Source organism: Oncorhynchus keta, chromosome 25 (assembly GCF_023373465.1).
Source record: "Oncorhynchus keta strain PuntledgeMale-10-30-2019 chromosome 25, Oket_V2, whole genome shotgun sequence".
Taxonomy (NCBI): Eukaryota; Metazoa; Chordata; class Actinopteri; order Salmoniformes; family Salmonidae; genus Oncorhynchus; species Oncorhynchus keta.
The window spans coordinates 12,866,469-12,887,958 of NC_068445.1; the positions used below are offsets into that span (position 1 = coordinate 12,866,469).

Consider the following 21,490-nt stretch of genomic DNA (forward strand, 5'->3'; position numbering starts at 1 on the left):
ACTTCTAGTAGTACACAATATATGAGAGTAATTAAATCAATGTTGAGCTTCTCAATTCTCAAATAAATACAATTTAAATGCCAATTTCCCCCTCAAATGTGCTAAAAGTTTATTAGAAAGACTTAGACATTACAAGAATGTTTTATTTCTTCATTTAAATTCAGCACAATACTTTAAAAATGGTGAGGATGCAGGCGCAGAGTGCGGATTCAATGTCCTATGATAAAACAAGTTATACCGAAATAAACATCTAAATGTCTAAATGTAATATTTCCATAGTTGTTTAAGAACCATTAATTTAATTATTGACAGTGAGAAACAGGTGACGACAGAAATTGATGACATGAAATGAAGAAATTGGAAAATTTGCGCACAGCTTCAAACAAGGCATTTCTGTGCATTATTAGCCATATTGTTACATTGTTCCTGATTGAACAGTCATGTGGCAAAGACTAGTTGCAATGGAGTGCAAAACCCCTGAGGTTTTCATGGTGACATCCATTTACCCTTGTGGACAAAACAACAAAACATTCCGCTTTCATCAGGTTGGAGTGGGTATCTTTTCAGTATTGGCAGCAAAGGGCAACCAACCCTTCAGATGCAACAGACGAAAGCAGAACGGGAAGCTCATGCCACCTTATTTCTTGCCTTGCTTGGTGACCATGTTCCGTGGGGGTGTGACTGGACGGCTGCCATTTGGCTTCTTCTTCTCGGCTGGCTTCAAAATCTACAAGTGGAATGAATACAAGTAATCCAATTAAGATTATTTTTTGCCCACTGCAATAGTCTACACATTGTACAGTTTGACATAATGACAAGACTGGTCATAACTTTAAAAGGACATTTCTACATTTGTTATCGCCAGCACCACTGCAACATCAACATGTGAAAACAGTGCATTTCTGTTTTGTAGTAAAAAAATATAGGAAGATACATGTTTCCAGTGACATCAACCAATTAGTAAGCAATGACTACACATAAGTGGTTAAAATCACATGATGCACATCGATGTCGTCACTGGAAACATCTTCCTTTATCTTTTACTACAAAACATAGAAATGTGCCATTTTCACATATGTCAATGTTGAGGTGGTGCTGGAGATGGAGATGAATATGAAGATGAAACATTTTAAAATTTCCCTTTAACATATACACTACAGTAGTAATACAATCACTGAGACATTTACATGCCTGTGTTAAGATGGAGCACATTCATGATTGAAATATCCCTCACCTGAAACGAGCACATGAGAGTCTCATCCACACTCATCATGGCACCAGCATTGTCAAACTCCCCGCAGTAGTTTGGTGCTGAGAATAAAGTCACAAGCTGTCGCTTTGCAAAGAACTCATAGCCGTCCTCCACAACCTACCGGAAAAAGAGAGCATTGATTACAGTTCGGTTGAAATAAAAACAAATTCCTCACCAGACTATCAGTACTAGGGCTGACCCCATTGAGTCGACTGGTCCATTGTTTGGTCAATATGCTGTTGGTCGACCAAGATTTTCTTTAGTCGAGCAGTGGCAAATAAATATCGTTTTTATGGCACACAAGACACCAGTCTGATTCAGGCCTGTTTGAGCGGACTAATCCATTTGAGGCCGCGGGGATGGCACACCAGTAGTACATTTACTGTTCTAATCCACAAGGGGTGGCAGGTAGCCTAGTGGTTAGAGGACTAGTAACCGATAGGTTGCAAGATCGAATCCCAGAGCTGACAAGGTAAAAATCTGTACAAAATCTGTACAAGGTAGTTAACTCACTGTTCCTAGGCTGTCATTGAAAGTAAGAATTTATTCTTAACTGACTTGCCTAGTTAAATAAAGGTCAAATAAAAAATAAATAACAAATGTTTGCCTAAGGTAATTTCTGTTATATGCATTCAATATATTATTATTACAGTCTTACCGTTCTCGTTGTCAGAGTGGACACGTTGTTTGCAGAGCGCACAACCTAGGCTACGTTTGTGAAACAAGTTTTGGTTTATTTTATTCCATTTACGAGTTGTCAATTTATTCTGTGTGTTTTGTTTGGAGTGCTCCTGTCAATCTTGAGTAAGGACCTAATTACGCATAGAAGTAGGCCTAGGCTACATGGCCTGCGCGCAAATGTAGACCATTTGGGGATCTGATACCATTTCTGATTGTCTTAACTCAGGATCACTGTGGAGCTTCTCAAAGTAATTTTTTCTTTGCCTCAAACAGCAAGTAAAAAAGTATGTTTTTACATCCATTGAGAATGACAATAGTTCCTGGGAAAAACATTCCAGCTCTCTCCCTTTCGATAACCATGAAAGGGGGGGGAAGAAAATGTCATGCCCTGATCCGGTGGAAACGTCATAAAATAGGCCTATCTGATTACTTCTTATCCCCTGCGAAAATGGCCTACAACTATGTGTCTGTCAGGAGCTCACTGGCTCGGGAAACTGAGGGCCCAGAATATTTTATACAATGTTGCAAATTTGCTAGCATGAGCTTAGGCTGGACCAAGTTAATATGCTATGCTTAGCCAATGTGATTTATAGAATATTTTTATAAAAATATTTTCTACCTGCGAGCTGCAAATTATTCTATTTGTTGGCTTTATGTAGGCTATTTTTACATATTGGCAATAGAAGTTACTTTTAGATTTGTATCATTTTCATTTAGATATCATTTTGATTAACCACATGACATTGATTTAGAGATATGAAGATGATTATAAATTAAATGAAACTGTTCCACAAAAATGTGAATATAAAAATCATAACTGCCACGCATGCAGATCAGTAGAATTGGTACGATAACTTGGCACTCCAAATGGAAAAGGAGGTGTTGCCTATTACCCACAAATTCAGAAGCATAAGGGCAGAATCTGCGAAGGACAGCAACGGGTCAGGAACAGGGTTTTTTCCTTCTGGTTAAGCTATATTTATCTCTGGCTCCCTCTTTAGTTATTTGTATTTTTTAAAATCAGTGTTTAAATCATCAGATAAGGTCAGTAGCCTACATATAGTTGATTTGATTAAAACATAGGGTGTGTCTATATGGAAAAATCAATTAAAAAATTTAGACCAATTGATTGGTCAGATTTTTAAGAAATGTTTTTGTCGGAGACAGCCCTAATCAGCACTGATCGGAACACGACTGACTTTACAGGTTACTTCCAAAATAATATTAACACTTGAGTAAATGAAGGATACGAAGTATATTTAAAGCAGGTATGGTTTCTGAGTTAGAGATTCTCGTCACATATGTGCAGATTATGTGCACATCACTTCTCTCTCGGCCTGCAGTTTGTGCATCTTGCCAGCTGTCACTCAAATGGCGAGGGGCTGAAGCTTATTGTCTGGAACTCGAATTGCTACTTGGCTGGCCCACGTGGGGGAAAATGTAGGGCAAATAGCACTGCAGTGTCCAGTAAAGAGTTGCTTTCAAACTAGGGATTTCGTGGCTAATTGAGGTAAAACAGTAATTCTGCTCATTGATTATAAACTGCACACTGACACATCAGCACAAAGCATGAGGCTTAAAAAATACCTACTAGTTGCCAAAGTTCCGGAGCATGTCTTTAAGCAATAAACATCATGCTTAGGGTCATGTATAGAAATGCTGGGCAGGCTATTATTTTGGCTACCATAGCCATGCCCCCATAGGATGACAATGCCTCCACCCACAGGGTACGAGTGGTCACTGAATGGTTTGATGAGCATGAAAACCATATGCCATGACACTCTCAGCCACCAGATCTCAACCAATTGAACATTCTGGAGCGGTGCCCGAGACAGCGCTTTCCACCACCATCCACAAAACACCAAATTATGGAATTTCTTGTGGATGAATGGTGTCGCATCCCTCCAATAGAGAGTTACAGAATCTATGCCAAGGTGCATTGAAGCTGTTCTGGCTCGTGGTGGCCCAACGCCCAATTAAGACACTTCATGTTGCCGTTTTATTTATTTTTGCAGTTACCGGTTTGTAGACAACATACCTGATGGGCGCGACAGATCAGATCCAAGTCATGTTTGTGCAGGAACTTTGCCACCACTTCTGATCCAAAGGTGAATGAGACGCCCCTGTCGTTCTCTCCCCAGCCAAGGACATCCTTGTCTGGATCAGACCAGAGCAGGTCACACAGGAGGCCCTGGTCAGGGACGTCGGTGGGCCGCATGACACGCCGGATCTGCTCCATGGACTGGAGGTCGGGTGACAACCCTGAGAGACACAGAAGAAGATTAATACAGATGAACAACCGGAATGAGGTCAATTTCATTCAGAACTTGTGTAAAAATTTCAAGGACAGGAAGAACAATTTGAATAAAAGCAAATAACATTCCTCAATATCATAGCAATGTCTTAGAGCAGTGGTCACCAACAGTCAAGGACTTCCTAGACAATCACCAAATCAATCAAATTTATTATAAAGCCCTTTTTACATCAGCCTATGTCACAAAGTGCTGTACAGAAACCCAGACTAAAACCGCAAATAGCAAGCAATGCAGATGTAGAAGCATTTCTGTAGAAAAGCCAACAATAAAGCCTTGTACTCCTATTTATTGTTTAGCTGTAGGCGGTAGGTGCACTTAATTCTCTTAATTTATTTTAGGACAACTAAAAAGCAACATACCTCCATGGCAACAGAAGATCTTCTCATCAACAATGGCAGCGATAGGGAGGCAGTTAAAACAATCTGTAAATGTTTTCCAGAGCTTGATGTTGTACCTTCTTTTACCTAGAATAATAATAATAGCACGTTAGGATGATCATAAGCTAGGCAATGCATATGACAGGAATTTATAACAAAATGCTACCGATGTAGATACAAATGCCATACTTTGTCAGAGTGCAGGACTATAATTATTACAACATCCCCACACATCACTCACACTCATCATAGAATCCATATATTCTGTTGATGGAGGCACACTCATGGTTTCCCCTCAGCAGGAAGAAGTTCTCCGGGTATTTGATTTTGTAGGCTAGAAGCAGACAGATGGTCTCCAGAGACTGCTTCCCTCTGTCCACATAGTCTCCCAGAAATAGGTAGTTGCTCTCAGGAGGGAAGCCCCCATACTCAAACAGCCTCAATAAGTCGTAATATTGCCCATGGATGTCACCTGCAGAAAACAAACAACTTCAAGATGTAGCTATAGTACACACAGCCCTCACTGGGTCTAAGGGGATAGAAGACCGTTTAACATATTTTCACAAAATAGCGATGGTTACTAACCACAGACTTTGAGGGGGGCTTCAAGCTCCAGAAGGATAGGTTGGCTGAGAAAGATCTCCCTGGACTTGAGGCACAATCCTCGGATCTCATTCTCCTGCAGCTGCACATTCTTACCAGGTTTTGCTCCTCTGACTATAAAAAAGAAAATTCAGATTAATCTACAAGCAAATATATCTACTTAGTTTGCCGTCATGCTCATTGCCACCATATCTTGTTAATGTCTTCTGGATGGGGGAGTGAGTGATGACAATCATATCAGATTACTCATGTTATTGACTTCATCTTTCCCTGACTGGGCAGATAGCTGGGACAGTGCCATGGACCATGTAGCTAAAGAAACGTTAGGCAACTAGCTAATTTGACTGAACATTTTGAAATGTGACGACCAGGACAAACTAATTAGTTTAGCTGGTTAACTAGCCGACTAAACTCAATGGTGTAGTGGAGGGTATATGCAGGCACAGACCTTATACCCACTTTTATTGTGAGCATTGAGTATACTCACTTCTTAATCCCCACGATGCATATCAGTGTAGTGGAGGTATACGCTGTATCAATTAATAAGGGTGCTGAACAGATCAGAATGTTTAGCTTAAAATGTTGATAAACTATCATCTTTCTATTAATTCATTTAGATTTTCTGCCCAATTTATCAAATTGGTAGTTACGATCTTGTCTCATCCCTACAACTCCCCAACAGGCTCGGGAAAGGCGAAGGTCGAAACATGCTTCCTCTGACACATGACCCGCCAAGCCGCTTCTTAATACACTGCTTACTTAACCTGGAAGCCAGCCACAACAATGTGTCAGGGAAACACCGTTCGACTGACGACCGAAGTCAGCTTGCAGGCACACAGTCAAAGCGTCGCTAGAGAACGATGAGCCAAGGAGAGCCGCCCAGCCAAACCCTTCCTTAACCTGGATGGCGCTGGGCCAATTGTGTTCCGCCCTATGGGGCTCCCGTGCACAGCTGGCTCGAACACCAGGCTGTAGTGACGCCTCAACACTGCGATGCAGTGCCTCAGACCACAGCGCCACTCGGGAGAGAAACTTATTTCTCACATTAAATGGCAGCAATGTGCACACAAAGGTAGGTAGGCCTATGCGCAAATGCTCCAGTTTCATGGAGAGATTTTGAAAGAGGGGATCTCTAAAGAAGCATCATCTATCATGTGTTGCTAATATGACTACGATAATGCATTTAGCTGCTAGACAATGAAATTAACTTAATTTGTAAAACAACAGAACAGCACATGAGGAAGTCTTCATAAAATAATTGCCTTCACATTTCTATTGGTAGGACTTTGGCTATAGGCTAATTTGAAGCAAGGCATGCCTCATAAAATGAAGTCAAATGGCCAGGTTTCAATCAATTAAGGAACAGGAAAAATATAGGGATGCTTTCACTTCTCAATTAAATGTTAACTAGCCATAATGTAGCCTATGCCTATCTGGCAGAATTATATCATGATTATTTGCATCTATCCAGTGGCCATTTGTTTCGCAAACACTGCGTACCAAACAGTGCTAAGTGCCGCACAGTTGAATTAAAGAGCAATCTTAGATGTTTCCCAGAACTCAAAAGTAATCTCCTGATGTGGTTTAAGCATTGTTGTTGACTTACTTTTTTAATAGAAAAACAACAAAATTGGATGTGAGACCGAAAACCTGAAAAAATTATATCAGACTATTGACAGACTAATGTATTAATTTCAACAGTTGGCCTACTATTAGCATACTTGCACAGTACAGCTTGGGTTGGTCTGACTAATTTTAGGTCATGTACAGTTGAAGTCGGAGTACATGACCTAAAATGACCTACATGACCTACATTTAGGTTGGAGTCATTAAAACTCGTTTTTCAACCACTCCACAAATTTCTTGTTAACAAACTATAGTTTTGGCAAGTTGGTTAGGACATCTACTTTGTGCATGACACAAGTCATTTTTCCAACAATTGTTTACAAACAGATTATTTAACTTATAACTCACTGTATCACAATTCCAGTGGTTCAGAAGTTTACATACACCAAGTAGACTGTGCCTTAAACAGCTTGGAAAATTCCAGAAAATTATGTCCTGGCTTTAGAAGCTTTTGATAAGATATTTGACATACTTTCAGTCAATTGGAGGTGTACCTGTGGATGTATTTCAAGGCCTACCTTCAAACTCAGTGCTTCTTTGCTTGACATCATAGGGAAATCAAAAGAAATCAGCAAACACCTCAGAAAAAACATTGTAGACCTCCACAAGTCTGGTTCATCCTTGGGAGCTATTTCCAAATGCCTGAAGGTACCACGTTCATCTGTACAAACACCATACCACTCAGGAAGGAGACGCGTTCTGTCTCCTAGAGATGAACATACTTTGGTTTGAAAAGTGCAAATCAATCCCAAAACAACAGCAAAGGACCTTGTGAAGATGCTGGGGGAAACGGGTAAAAGAGTATCTATATCACAGTAAAACGAGTCCTATATCGACATAACCTGAAAGTCCGCTCAGCAAGGAAGAAGCCACTGCTCCAAAACCCAATGAAACAAAAATAGAACTGTTTGGCAATAATGACCATCGTTATGATTGGAGGAAAACGGCAGAGGCTTGCAAGCTGAAGAACTCCATCCCAACCGTGAAGCACAGGGGTGACAGTATCATGTTGTGGGGGTGCTTTGCTGCAGGAGAGAGTGGTGCACAACCCCAAATAGATGGCATCATGAGGACGGAAAACGATGTGGATATATTGAAGCAACATCTCAAGACATCAGTCAGAAAGTTAAAGCTTGGTCGCAAATAGGTCTTCCAAATGGACAATGACCCAAAGTTGTGGCAAAATGGCTTAAGGACAACAAAGTCAAGGTAATGAGTGGCCATCACAAAGCCTTGACCTCAATCCCATAGAAAACTTGTAGGCAGAACTGAAAAAGTGTGTGAGAGCAAGGAGGCCTACAAACCTGACTCAGTTACACCAGCTCTGTCAGGAGGAACAGGACAAAATTCACCTAACTTATTGTGGGAAGCTTGTGGAAGGGTACTCGAAGCGTTTGACCCAAGTTAAACCATTTAAAGGCAATGCTACCAAATACTAATTGAGTGTATGTAAACTTCTGACCCACTGGGAATGCGATGAAAGAAATAAAAGCTGAAATAAATCGTTCTCTATTATTCTGACATTTCACATTCTTAAAATAAAGTGGTGATTCTAACTGACCTAAGACAGAACATGTTTATTTGGATTAAATGTCAGGAATTGTGAAACTGAGTTTAAATGTATTTGGTTAAAGTGTATGTAAACTTCCGACTTCAACTGTAAGTCGTGTTCACTGTCCGAATTTCTCCACAACTTTCCTTCACTGGGCGGGTCATTTGGGACATTTTTGGCAAAATTTGAGTATACCCACTTCTCCAGGCACCACTGACTAAACGATTTACGATGGACCTTGTCCTGTGTAAATGCGGGCTATTTGGGTGCTGAAATCCGTCGTTTTTGTAGACTAGGCAGCCGATATTGGGCGCTAGATCTGCGCAATCAAAAATAATTGATGTGCCTGCCCAGTCGGTAATTAATACACTCATGTCCCCCGTGGACCGGCTCGTACAAAAGCACATTTCATTCCTTAACTAGCTTTAAATTGCTGCGCGTCGGAAAATAAACTGGACAAATATGTGTACAGTCTTAATAAAACGTATGACTTTGACTTTGCAGCCTGAATGGAGAATGCTTTTGTACGAGATGGTCAAGGGGGGACACGAGTGCATTACCGGCTGAGCACATCAAAACAATAGTGCAGATCTAGCGCCCACTATCGGCTGCCTCGGTATAGTAAAAATAAATACATAATTTTATTTGACATCGGAACTCGTCAGCCCATACTAGTCGCCGATCAACTCCATCGTAAATCGCGGAGTTGAGTTTATACGGCTAGCTGGTTAACTAGTTTGACGTTAAAAATTATCTAACTACTATGGCAACAACATCATGCACTAACTAGTAACTAACGTTAGCTAAAATATACAGTCTACATGCGACATCAACAGCTAACGAAGTTAGCTAGCTAAAACTAGCCTACAGTCATCTATCTTAACAAAGTGAACAGATAATATTACTGCAGCAATAACGTTACATGGTGTAGACTCCTTACCTTCTAAAAGACGCTGGATGATACTGTCTATATTGAGTTTATCAACATCGGCCATGGCGACGCAGAAAAAAAGGCCTGAGTGAGCAGTGCAAAGTGCAAAATCTAGTGCTGGTTACTAGCTAAGTAACGTTAGCTACGATTAATTCGCTTCGCGAAATTACTGGTTCCAAAAACAAAAACGTGTAGAAATTATACCCTGTTATTGGTTATCTTACAACGTTATTCTATACCTTACCACCTACTTCAACATCTTTGTTTTAAACAAATTTCCAAAAACAACGCCTAATATTAGCCGTATATCGGGACAAAATCCACGTTAGCCGTTAGCAATGCCCTCTGATTCTTCTTTTTCTTCTGAGGTTTAATGGCGATTGGTATCCAATAAATGTTGCATTACCGCCACCTACTAGACTGGAGTATGATTCCCATGTACTTCGTTTAAAATAATAATAAATACCCTACCATCTAACCTTACACGAACTAAAAACCCACCACCCACTATGTGAATATATCTAGTCCTACCTCAGGCCAACAGCCTAAAAGGACGGGACACCCTGTAACTCTTCTGACGTCAAGTCTCCTACACCCAAATACCTCTGAAACTGCCACCACAACCTACATTTTCTGCGACATCCCTGCAGTACAGTTGACAACCATTTCTATAAACGCTATAAAAAAAATCAAATTTTACTGAAACATATCACTTCCTCTGATTCTACTTCTCTTTTACATTTGTATTGGCGGATCACACATTTTGGCGGTGTATACATCGCCACCTACTGTACTGGAGTGTGAGGCGGCCTCCCTACTCATGCATTTCTCTTATCTGTTTTTCCGCCTACTGTTCTGGGTTGTGAATTCATTACACACATTATTACATGATTCATTTTTTTGGGTGACACAAAAAGGGAAGGGAAGGAAAGAAAAATTGCCCTACCAACTAACCCTACACCCATTAAAACCTCACCACTATTCCACTACTTGGCCCTATCTGATCCTACACCAGGCTGGCTGCATGGGAGGACGGGACACTATCGTTCAACACACCTTGTAACTCCTCAGCAGTAAAATCTTGTACACCCAAGTACTTCTCTGCAGCGGCCACATCAACATCTATTTTGTGTGATTTACATTCCATTTCTGCGGTACAGGTAACCATGCTTATGAATGCTAAGAAGCCAACCTTATTGAAGCACATGTTATTCCTATCACACATGGAACCTCTTAGGACCCTCGCCCTGGACCCATATTAATCTACTACTCTCATCACTGCCTCAGCATAGACACCTTCTGTGCTACTCTGACCATGGCAATCTTGACCCGCCCTCCTCTCACCAGAACTTCTAATCTCCAGCAACGTGGGTACCCCTATACACTTATGTGGGTACCCCTATACACTTGATCTGACAGGTCGGCAGGTCCGATACCATTTAGGGATTTGTGGACCAGGAGGAGAATTTTGGAGTGAACATCAATAGAGAAAACGTTACACTAAATTGGACCCTTGTCATTAAACGTGAACATAATGTCCTTATTTTGCCCTGAAAACACACTTACCTGCAATGTTTCTGTTTCACCATACTCCAGAACACTCAAGCTACTGCACCTCAGGCTCTCCCCTAGGAAGAAATGTAACATTCTCAGTGGCATTACATGGATGTTTTTATGTCATTCTCTTTAAACTTGTTAGTTGCCTTCACCCTTCTCTGTAGTCCAAGTCGTCTCATCTCTTTGGGTTATTAACAGTGGAAGGGATGGCTCAAATTGTGACTGTTAATTAACATGCTCTATACTGTGGCAATGGATACAACTGCCTTGGCTTTGAAAACCATTTACCCATGTTGTCCAGTAGGCAGTGCTAGCAGCTCATCTTTCAATGTGTCAAACCAAGTTGAACTTGGTCTTTGAAAAGGAGCCACTGATACAGTACATTTCTTCGGGTTCGTCTTCAATTTGATAATCTCTTCTACTCGACCTACTGCATTTGATACCCATGTAATAGAAGTGGACATCATCTGCATCTATTCCTGTACCTGTCAATATTGGTTGGTCACCATTCACTGCACATGTACATAAAACAACTCAAAACATGACCAAATAGCATGTGTGAGCCTACTCGCTCAGGTGATTGATCGATAGGCTTGAGAATTAAATCTGTAAACGCCGCATTGTTCAGTCAACCTTGGATGACAACATATTTACATAAAACACAGCCCAGTGGGATTATTGTGGCCACAACCCTGGCATGAAATTGTCTTCCATATCAACTCTGATTTGAATGTTGTTTCCAGATAAATCACAGCTAACTAAGATGTTATTATTTTCATATGAGGCTTGCATCTCATTGCCACCCTCGAGCCACCAATAAAACGCAATAATACTGAAACTTTTAATAAACTTCCTTCAGAATTCCCCCTAGGTGTTTTCTGTCTGGTATGAGTATATGACATTTCTCCCTTATATATGGTTTAGATTGTAATAAACTACAAGTTGCTGAAGTATGACAGTATGTGCATATTATTTCCCTTCACAATCGTTTTATAAGGCATGTATGATGTACATCAACTGCATTATGATGTATATCACAGTGGCCTGAGTCAATGGCTTCTGCCTATATTTGTGATTTCACATGGCTCCAGATTATCATGTATGTACGTATTGCCTTGAGGGATGGGGGTGTGCAGACAACACCAAAACTGGTCTTGTTCAAGCCCAGTTTTTCTCTGAATACGGTGTGGTTTTAATGGTGGAGGGAAATGATTTGTTTGAAGTACAGAGTTGGTATAAGAACCACCACCATCATCACCACTATAAAATATTGACAATATTGAGTCTATGGTGTGCAGAGGGTCAAGTAAGATGGAAATAAATAAATTACTGTATGTTATTAAATATGTCTGCAGCCTCACTGGGCTAACAAACCTCTTCGTGTAACCAGGGGCAGATTGACCAGAGTTGTCACCATGGAATTTATATGTGAAATAAAACTGTGTTTCAAAGATGATGAACATGAATGCCTGCATGGTATATCACTTTCCTGTTCGTTGTACTTGTGTCTAGCTGTGTTCTTCAAAAGTAGGCTACCACTGAAGAACAGTATGTTAATACACACTTTTGTAACCCCTCAGATACCGTACATTAATTCCTAATGTAATCAAAATTCAGACCCTAATCCAGTAATTGACTTTATAAGCACGTTCACCTTTTAAACCCTAAGGGGACTTTTTAGAGCATTTGTGTCAGTTTGTCAATAACATCAATCATATGCTTTTTTTTAGGTAGGGTACGAAGTGCTTCCCATAAAGTGCATTCGGAAAGTATTCATACCCCTTGACTTTTTCCACATTTTGTTATGTTACAGCTTTATTCTAAAATGTATTAAATAGTTTTTAACCCTCATCAATCTACACACAACAGCCCATAATGACAAAGGAAAAATCATTTTTTTGACATTTTTGCAAATGTATTAAAATTAAAATATTGAAATATCACCCTTTACTCAGTACTTTGTTGAAGCACCTTTGGCAGCGATTACAGCCTTGAGTCGTCTTGGGTATGAAGCTACAAGCTTGGCACACCTGTAATTGGGGAGTGTCTCCCATTCTTCTCTGCAGATCCTCTCAAGCTCTGTCAGGTTGGATGGTGAGTGTCGTGGCACAGCTATTTTCAGGTCTCTCCAGAGATGTTTGATCGGGTTCAAGTCCGGGCTCTGGCTGGGCCACTCAATGACATTCAGAGACTTGTCCTGAAGCCACTCCTGTGTTGTCTTGGCTGTGTACTTAGGGTCTTTGTCCTGTTGGAAGGTGAACCTTCGCCCCAGTCTGAGGTCCTTGGTGCTCTGGAGCAGGTTTTCATCAAGGAGCTCTCTGTACTTTGCGCCGTTCATCTTTCCCTCTATCCTGACAAGTCTCCCAGTCCCTGACGCTGAAAAACATCAGTCCGGCATGATGCTGCCACCACCATGCTTCCCCGTAGGGATGGTGCCAGGTTACCTCCAGACGTGACATTTGGCATTTAGGCCAAAGAGTTCAATGTTGGTTTCATCAGACCAGAGAATGTTGTTTCTCATGGTCTGAGAGTCTTTAGGTGCCTTTTGGCAATCTTCAAGCAGGCTGTCCTGTACCTTTTACTGAGGAATGGCTTCCGTCTACCATAACGGCCTGATTGGTGGAGTGTTGCAGAGATGGTTGTCCTTCTGGAAGGTTCTCTCATCTCCACAGAGGAACTCTGGAGCTCTGTCAGGTGACCATTTGGTTCTTGGTCATCTCCCTGACCAAGGCACTTCTCCCCCGATTGCTCAGTTTGGTTGAGCGGCCAGCTCTAGGAAGAGTCTTGGTGGTTCCAAATTTGATGGAAGCCACTGTGTTCTTTGGGACCTTCAATACTGCAGACATTTTTTGGTACCCTTCCCCAGATCTGTGCCTAGACACAACCCTGTCTCGGAGCTCTACAGACAATTCCTTTGACCTCATGGCTTGTTTTTTGCTCTGACATGCACTGTCAACTATGGGACCTTATATAGACAGGTTTGTGCCTTTCCAAATCATGTCCAGCCAATTGAATTTACCACAGGTGGACTCCAATCAAGTTGTAGAAACAACTGAAAGGATGATGAATGAAAATGCACCTGAGCTCAATTTTGAGTCTCATAGCAAAGGGTCTGAATACTTATGTAAATAAGGTATTTCTGTTTTCAATTTTTATACATTTGCAAACATTTCTAAAGACCTGTTTTCTCTTTGTCATGATGTGGTATTTTTGTGTAGATTGATGAGGAAAAACATGTATTTAATCCATTTTAAAATAAGGCTGTAACATAACAAAATGTGAAAAAGTTAAGGGGTCTGAATACTTTACAATGCACTCTATGCCTTTGTTTTTACCAGTATGTATCCCAGTTAGATAGGCCTACTTGTATTTTGTCTATGCCTGCATTATAGGCCTACCCACTTCTTCTGAGACCCAGTTAACCCACCATACACCAGCAACTGTTCAGAGATCAAATATAGAGCCAGTTGTTAGATTGATCCATTCATTTTCACATATGACTTAATATTTATAATAAAAAACATATTTGTATGGAAATGTGAAATATATATAATCGGTGGCAGCAATAGGCCTATATGTAGGAATAATTTATCAAAGTTAAGACTGTGGAAGGTTAGTTAAAGTTATTATGAAGTTATTATTTCAAATTCGGCAAACTATATAAGCAGTTTTGCAGTATTATTTCACATTTTGACATGGTCATAATTTAACATGGTCACAGAGTAAACATTTTTGTATTCGTTCACCAGCGTAGGTGGATGCATTCGCAATGGTTACGATCTGCGCCGCTTGCTTCTGATGAAATACAAATGCACTTCATGGGTTTAGATTTTTTAGTGCATAGCCTAGTCTACCCATTCACTGTTATTTGTAGCATAAGCTAATGGAAGGAGAGGTGTAAACATACATAGAGGTAGACTTTGCTGTGTAGCCTACTAGTATTTAGGACTCAAGATATGGACGCAACTGTTTTATTCATTGTAGACGGATTTCCATAAACACAATATGCATAGGTCACATTGTTGTTCTCTTCCCATTTTCCAGACGGCTGTGGTCAACCCCTTACGTCAGTATTGATAACTTTGCCAAACCAAAATCAAGTGCAATTGTCCAGTTTAATATCCGGGACTGCACAAATGCATGGATATAATTTTTTTTTAATGTAGAAAAGAGCACTCGGGGTCCACCGAGATATCACTGCTTTTTAACAAACATATTTGTGTTAGTTCAGTGGACGTTCATGTGTTCATTATTATTTTTGTTCAAGTAGAACGAGTAGCCTTATCGTAAACGTTGTTAGCGAGGGAAATCCAGCCCACATATTTATTGCAGCCGCTGAAAAAAATCTCTTCAATATCCCCAAGATGGCCGCCGATGTGGGATCGATGTTTCAATATTGGAAGAAATTTAATCTACGGCGGCTTCAGGTTAGTGTTATCCTTTACCCTTCTGGTTATATTTGTTCATATAACATTATGTACTTTACAATTATGTGAAATGTGTAAACTGTGGACGAATGGAGAAAGAAATCGGCGGCGTTGCATTGATAGTTATTAGAAATTGATCCTCTTCTGCCTTTGTTCAGTTCAATCATTGATCAGCGATGGAGCACCGACCATAGAGTAGCACAGGCGCACTGTATAGCCTTCGCTCTGCGTTCACCGCTGGGATCAACATCACCGATTTAACCCTTATATTTTTTATACGATTATTTCTTTATAGTGCTCATCGTGGTGTAGATAGAGAACGGAAACTTTTTATGCCCTCATGAATTTAGCTCCGAGGACGTAACTTTTTACCAGCTTAATGTTTTATTCTATGAGTACATGATGGTCGTGCATTCTACTGCATCTCTTTAGCGACATTTGGTTCTACTTTATTTTTTATGTATGATAAAAAAAATGTTGTCTTTCGTTTTTTATATAAATCAACTTTGTTTGCACAATTAGATTGATGAAAGTTTTTTTCTGTTCATCTGCTTAATGATCTTGATCGCTTATTCAAGCAATATAAACCAGGCTAATTGATTGTCTGTTTGTTATTTCTCTTTTAGACTATAGCCCAATCAGAAAACTAGAAGATAGGTTTAGTCTACATATGATGTTATCATGTAGGCTATTTAGGCTATTGGTCATTCCGGTGGTGCGCGTTGTAACATGCGTGTAAAATGATTATAGTGTGTAGACTATAGATGCAGGCTAAATGCAAAGCGTGTTCAATGATCAATAGTCAGACATCTGAATGATGTTTTTACAAAATAGACAGCCCATATTTTGACTTGGTTATCACAAAGTTGTCAATGATCCAGTCGGTTTTACAAACTTGTCTAGTAAATTGACAAATAGTTTCACAATATATTGCTGACTTCCTATGTAGCATATGTTATAGCATTTATAATGAACCAGTTTCAATAACATTTCGGTAACACTTGACATCACTAAAAAGCCACAGTGTTGATGATATAATTCGCCTATCTGTGCGTCTCAGTACGAAATAAGGTTTTCTGTTTTCAGCCCGGTTCGCTTATCTCAAGCCGCATTGTGAGCACTAGGCTATTCGGGCAAGGACTGTGTAATTGTATTCCCCGCTAATGTTTGTAAATCAGCCTCGGCCAGCGCAAGGGCACTGTCTGCCGTATGATTGATGTTCTGTAACATGAGAAATGACAGGAGCATGGCAAGTCAGGTCCTGCGGAAAAGCCTACGGAGAAGAAATCAGAGCTGATTGTTATTCTGTCCCCCAATCGCTAGACTACTCATGTAGTCGGGGATCCAAAGGGCGAGTTTAGCTGTGTTGTGTTACGTAGGGGTTCATTCACATCTTGCCTGTTAGCCTACAAAATAGCATGCTTTAACATCATTCGTTTGCTGCAACCCTGTATTAGTGGCCAATGTTAGAATCAAATATCCAATGTAAGGACTGCTTTTCAGGTTTCAGCAGACTAATTAAATGAGAAAATTCAATTTTTCCTACCTGAACGAGGTCTGAAAGCTTTTGTGCTAAGATTAGCTCAAAATAAAGTATTTCCAACCAAAAAGATCCAGATATCTATGACAACGTTGAGGAAGGCCACTGATCTTCTGTGTAACATAGTAATTCTAATTTATGTTATTTTTTTACTACTACTTTGATATTGATTAGTGTATTGTTGGGTTTAGAGCTGCCAAGAAAGGAATTTCACTGTACTTGTGCACATTACCTTAACTTGAAAACGTCATGTTTATAATGCAAGGTTGAAAAGAACATGTCTAACATGTCGTTTCTGAATAATATTATTCAATAGAAACATATTGAACATCTCAATGTTGATGTCAGTCATGTTGGAGTTTCTGTAGTGAAGAAAACACTTTAGAATCTATAGAAATAGCTATAAAACATATATATATATACTGCATCTCAATATTAGGAAGGTGTTCTTAATGTTTTGTATACTCAGTATATATATACATTATACAAAACATTAAGGACTCAGTATATATATATATATATATATATATATATATATATATATATACTGAGTATACAAAACATTAAGAACACCTTCCTAATATTGAGTTGCAGTCACATTTAACAAGTGACATCAATAAGGCATCATATTTTTCACCTGGATTCACCTGGTCAGTCTATGTCATGGAAAGAGGTGGTGTCCTTCTACACTCAGTGTATATTGTAGCTCTATACCTACAGTCATTTATGAATGATTCTATTAATCAACTGTCACTGACAGAAATTATTCACCATAACATTTAGGCTGCAATTTATGTCTGTCCAGGGTCAAAATCATCTTATATTTTGTGCATTGCTAGTTTGATGACATGATTTTCCATAATTGTCAAGGTCGTATTTGCATATTGACCATTTGAAATTCAATTCATTTTATAAAGGATACTAGTGGCAATCTATATCTGGAGATCACCACCAGCAAATGGTAATAATATGCTTATAAACTAAGTGAGACATAATTGAAGCTCAGGGGAGATCTTTTAGTTTATTCTTGCTCTTTGGTATACCGATGCCATAGGATAAAAACATGTCACATGGCATGTTACATTATCAGAGTACCTTCCATTGTCGCTTCATTTCAATTCACCATCCTGGTGTCTATTTTAAAGAACATTGCTATGAATCATCTATTCCAGATCAAAGTGTGACATGCCTCTCTGATCACAGACAGATTTTTAATCCATCACCCTTTCAGTGCTATTATCAATATCAACAAACAGGATTGTGAAATATACCATGTCTATGAACTAGATTTCTGTGGTAGAATAGTCTGAGATGAATGATTCATCCACAGCTTTGTAAAAACAGGGCAGGGAAAGTGAGAGCATGGAAGTGGAGTGACCTTGGTTCTCGCTGGCCGCAGGTCACATGGCCATTGCCGCGGTAATCATTCACACCAGCCAGATGGCATTTCTGTTGGCGACCATGGAAAAGGACGGGTCAGGAGCTGTCCTGCCAGCTCCTGCCAGGCCCAAGCCAATTCTCAGCCAATAGGGAGAAAGCCCAGGAGATCATTCAGCCAGTAGGGAGCATTCTCAGACCCAAGGTGAGGTCTGACTACAAGAGGACACAGTTTATGAGAAGGTATTACATTGTAATAACATTGTGTATTGTATTCATATATAAAGTCACACATTAGCTCTCCAAAATAGAATTGAGGAAATATCATGTATTTCTTTAAAGTAATCAACTATCAATCAGGTACATTTTGAAGTGTAATGCCATGTGGTTTTTCAAAATTTCAATCAAGCGTATCCAAATGTACTCACTAACTTTAGTTTAATATCATTACTGTGGTTCCAGTTTATATTCAATTCATTTGAGGATCCATCTGTTGTCTTAAAGTGATGTAATTCTGTGTTCATTTTAAATGGTTTATTAGCAATATGCTTTTTTGATGCCATTTTCCAGCCCCATGCATCTCCATTCTCTTCTCTCCATCATTCTCTGAGGGATTGAGTCGAGATCAGGAACAAAAGGCTGTGATTGTTCTACATTTAGCATGACTCAGGCACTCTCGTGTCAGCTCTAATCCACAGACAGAGACAACACTATTGCCAAACAGTGAAATTGCTTTGCATCCTGTGAGCCTGGCTGCTTTCTCTGTACGCCGTTTGCTAGCAGCTCCCGCCCCCCTAAACCCTGCAATCTGAAATTGGCTGTGAAAACAGCTCTCTGTTTCCCTTTCATTCATGCTTTAATACTTTTGTTTTTGTAACATTAGGCGCTACCATAATCTAATCATTTTCCGGAAATGCCAGGTCTAGGGCACTATAGGGTTGAAAGGAGGGTTAGGATTTGTGTCCTGAGAAAACTGTGTCCAATGAGTGATCTATAAAGGAGGAGAGGGGGGAATAGCTCCTGAGGCATCCATTGATAGCCTCAACAACAAACAGCATGGGCAACCCAGGGAGGCAGCATGGGTGGAGACAGAGCCCCAGGGTATGCAATGAGAAAATGCACACAAAGACAGACACACTCTTGCACACACATACACGCACACCTGTGCACTTTTTTCTCTATATATTTTATTTAACCAGGCAAGTCGGTTAATTACAATGACGGCCTACCCCGGTCAAACCATAACCCGGACGATGCTGGGCCAATTGTACGCCGCTCTATGGTACTCCCAATCACGGCTGGCTGTGATACAGCCTGGAATCGAACTAAGGTCTGTAGTGACGCCTCTAGCACTGAGAAGCAGTGCTTTAACCGCTGCGCCACTCGGGAGCCCCACTTACCTCCTCCATCGGGTACATATTAATCACGTAAGGACAGCCATACTCGTGCACGCAAGGTAATGCAGATGTGCAGTTTTTTATTGACTCACTCCCACATACAAACACATGCAGAGTCAGAGATGGATGCTAAGCTTTGAAGCCGACCTCAAATGCTAAACAAAATGTTACTAGAGTAAGGGGAAGATATGCAAAGCATCCCTTTGGAGCTGTCACTGCAATCTCCTCTTTGACTGGCCTCTCTCAAAAGGCCTCAGTGGATCAAGCATCATTTAAAAAAGCAGTGGGACATAAGCTGCAGCATCACCACCACAGGTCTGCGTTGCATCCCGTACCCTGCTAGATAAACATTCTTCCAACATGCTTTCACTCCTCCTCCTCATTGGGAGATATCAGAAGGTTAACGTCTGTCATGGTCTCGTTTACCATAAGCCCCTCTCTTATTCTTTGACAGCGAATACAAAGCAAATAAGAATATAGACAGCTTTTACAGGACTAGCTGGGATAAATTGAGTTGTGAAATCCAGGAGCCATAACCCGGGTACATAAAATGCAGGCAACATGAGAGAGAGATGTGAAACTGACTTCAGCATTAAGCTGTTTAACCTCTATGTAGCGTTAGTGGTAGAGACTTCAAAGCAGATGCTTCAGCATTTGGAGTGGAATGACAAATGGGTTTAGAGACAGCTACGGTGAGCATTCCCACAGAAAGAGTAGACCTGTCATTAATGTCAGCTTAATCACGTTGACCTTCCTTCAAGCAGATTTCCATAGCCGCCATCCACAGCCATTTTGCCTCATTCATCTCCCTGTTTGCAGAATAAGTACACTCGGTTTGTTATGGGTGTGCGTGAGGATGTCTTTGTAATGATGATAAGTTCATGCTTTCACTAAACTCGGAAGGAGGCTTTCTTTTTTCAACGGTGTGAGACCATTTCTAACAAGGATCTACTTTTGGATGTTATTAATATTAAGAATCATAGATTAGTTTCTGATCATCTGTTCGTGACCCATGGGATTCTCTTCCGGTGTCCCACCCTCTGCTTTAGCATTCAGACCTACCTAAAAGCCCGATCCTATCCAAAGCCTGCACCCCAATCTTTCAGCAGTAATCCCCATTTGGTAGTTGACAGTGCTTTCTCGCAAAGGGCATGATCTATTTCATGTTCCTGTTTATTTTATTCCGCTGCTTCTAGACTGAAGCAATTTCATTGCAGGAGTAAATAACCAGGTTTAACAAAACTTCAGGGACACATTACTCTGCAGGAGGCATGCTCTTCTTCCTTAGCACTGCGTCAGGCAAGCGGGCGAGGGGAGACGGAGGATTCAGGGGAGAGGTAATGGCTCATCGGTATGGGTATAAATCTGTGTCCTCTCTCCCTGCTGACAGCCAGTCCCCTGCCCAGCGAGTCCATATTGAGCGGTGTCTCTACAGTGGCCCCTCTTTATTTGTTTTGACTGTGACGGCATTGCAGACGTATTCAACACCAAGCCTTTCTTTTTCATTTTACTGAGATTATATTGAATCCCCTCAATTCTCCTCCGTTCTCTCTCTCGTTCTCTCTCTCGTCCCTATTCCACCCTTCCCCTGCTGTATTTGGCAGGGCTTCAGTGGCTTTAATTCATTCCCTCTATTGTCCATTTTGTCCTTCAGGGATAAAACAAGAAGGAACCCTGGTTTTTGTGTGAGAGCTGGGCTTTGTATGGTGTATGATGTGTGCTGGTGATGCTGGCGGGCCTGTTCTGTTGTGCAGCAGAGGTGAGCGTAGTGTGAAGGGTGCTCCTGGGCCCCTAAGCTCATGAGATCAATGCTTCCCTGCTCTTCTCAAGGGTCTCTATGGGGATCCCGGGGCTC

At 40.6% G+C, this 21,490-nt stretch overlaps 2 protein-coding genes across 6 annotated transcripts in view; one reads left to right on the forward strand and one right to left on the reverse strand.

Moving 5' to 3' along the window:
* Positions 1–84: 84 nt before the first annotated feature.
* Positions 85–10,019, reverse strand: LOC118358221 (serine/threonine-protein phosphatase PP1-gamma catalytic subunit A-like). Its single transcript, XM_035735791.2, has 7 exons — positions 9,347–10,019; positions 5,211–5,342; positions 4,867–5,097; positions 4,608–4,712; positions 3,972–4,195; positions 1,235–1,369; positions 85–727 (listed from the first exon to the last, which is right to left on the reverse strand). The coding sequence occupies exons 1-7, from the start codon at positions 9,399–9,401 to the stop codon at positions 638–640; spliced, it is 972 nt and encodes a 323-aa protein (XP_035591684.1). The 5' UTR covers positions 9,402–10,019; the 3' UTR covers positions 85–637.
* Positions 10,020–15,091: 5,072 nt separating this feature from the next.
* The window catches only part of LOC118357843 (homeobox protein cut-like 2), a 125,350-nt gene continuing 118,951 nt past the window's right edge, over positions 15,092–21,490 (forward strand). For 2 of the 5 annotated variants that reach the window (XM_052478661.1, XM_052478663.1), the window contains exon 1: positions 15,093–15,321. In XM_052478661.1, the coding sequence (XP_052334621.1) occupies positions 15,259–15,321 (63 nt within the window). In that variant the 5' untranslated portion in view covers positions 15,093–15,258. Of the gene's footprint in view, positions 15,322–21,490 lie in introns of all 5 variants that reach the window. The other 3 variants (XM_052478659.1, XM_052478660.1, XM_052478665.1) reach the window with 3 other exon arrangements.

Bases quoted from the DNA above. Each gene is read 5' to 3' on its own strand.
- LOC118358221 (XM_035735791.2), bottom strand. From the start codon at position 9,401: ATGGCCGATGTTGATAAACTCAATATAGACAGTATCATCCAGCGTCTT. The intron at 1,370-3,971 runs GTATGTTGTCTA...TTTTTCCGGTAG, and splicing joins TGATCTGTCGCGCCCATCAG to GTTGTGGAGGACGGCTATGA. The intron at 728-1,234 runs GTGAGGGATATT...TTCCACTTGTAG, and splicing joins CTCTCATGTGCTCGTTTCAG to ATTTTGAAGCCAGCCGAGAA.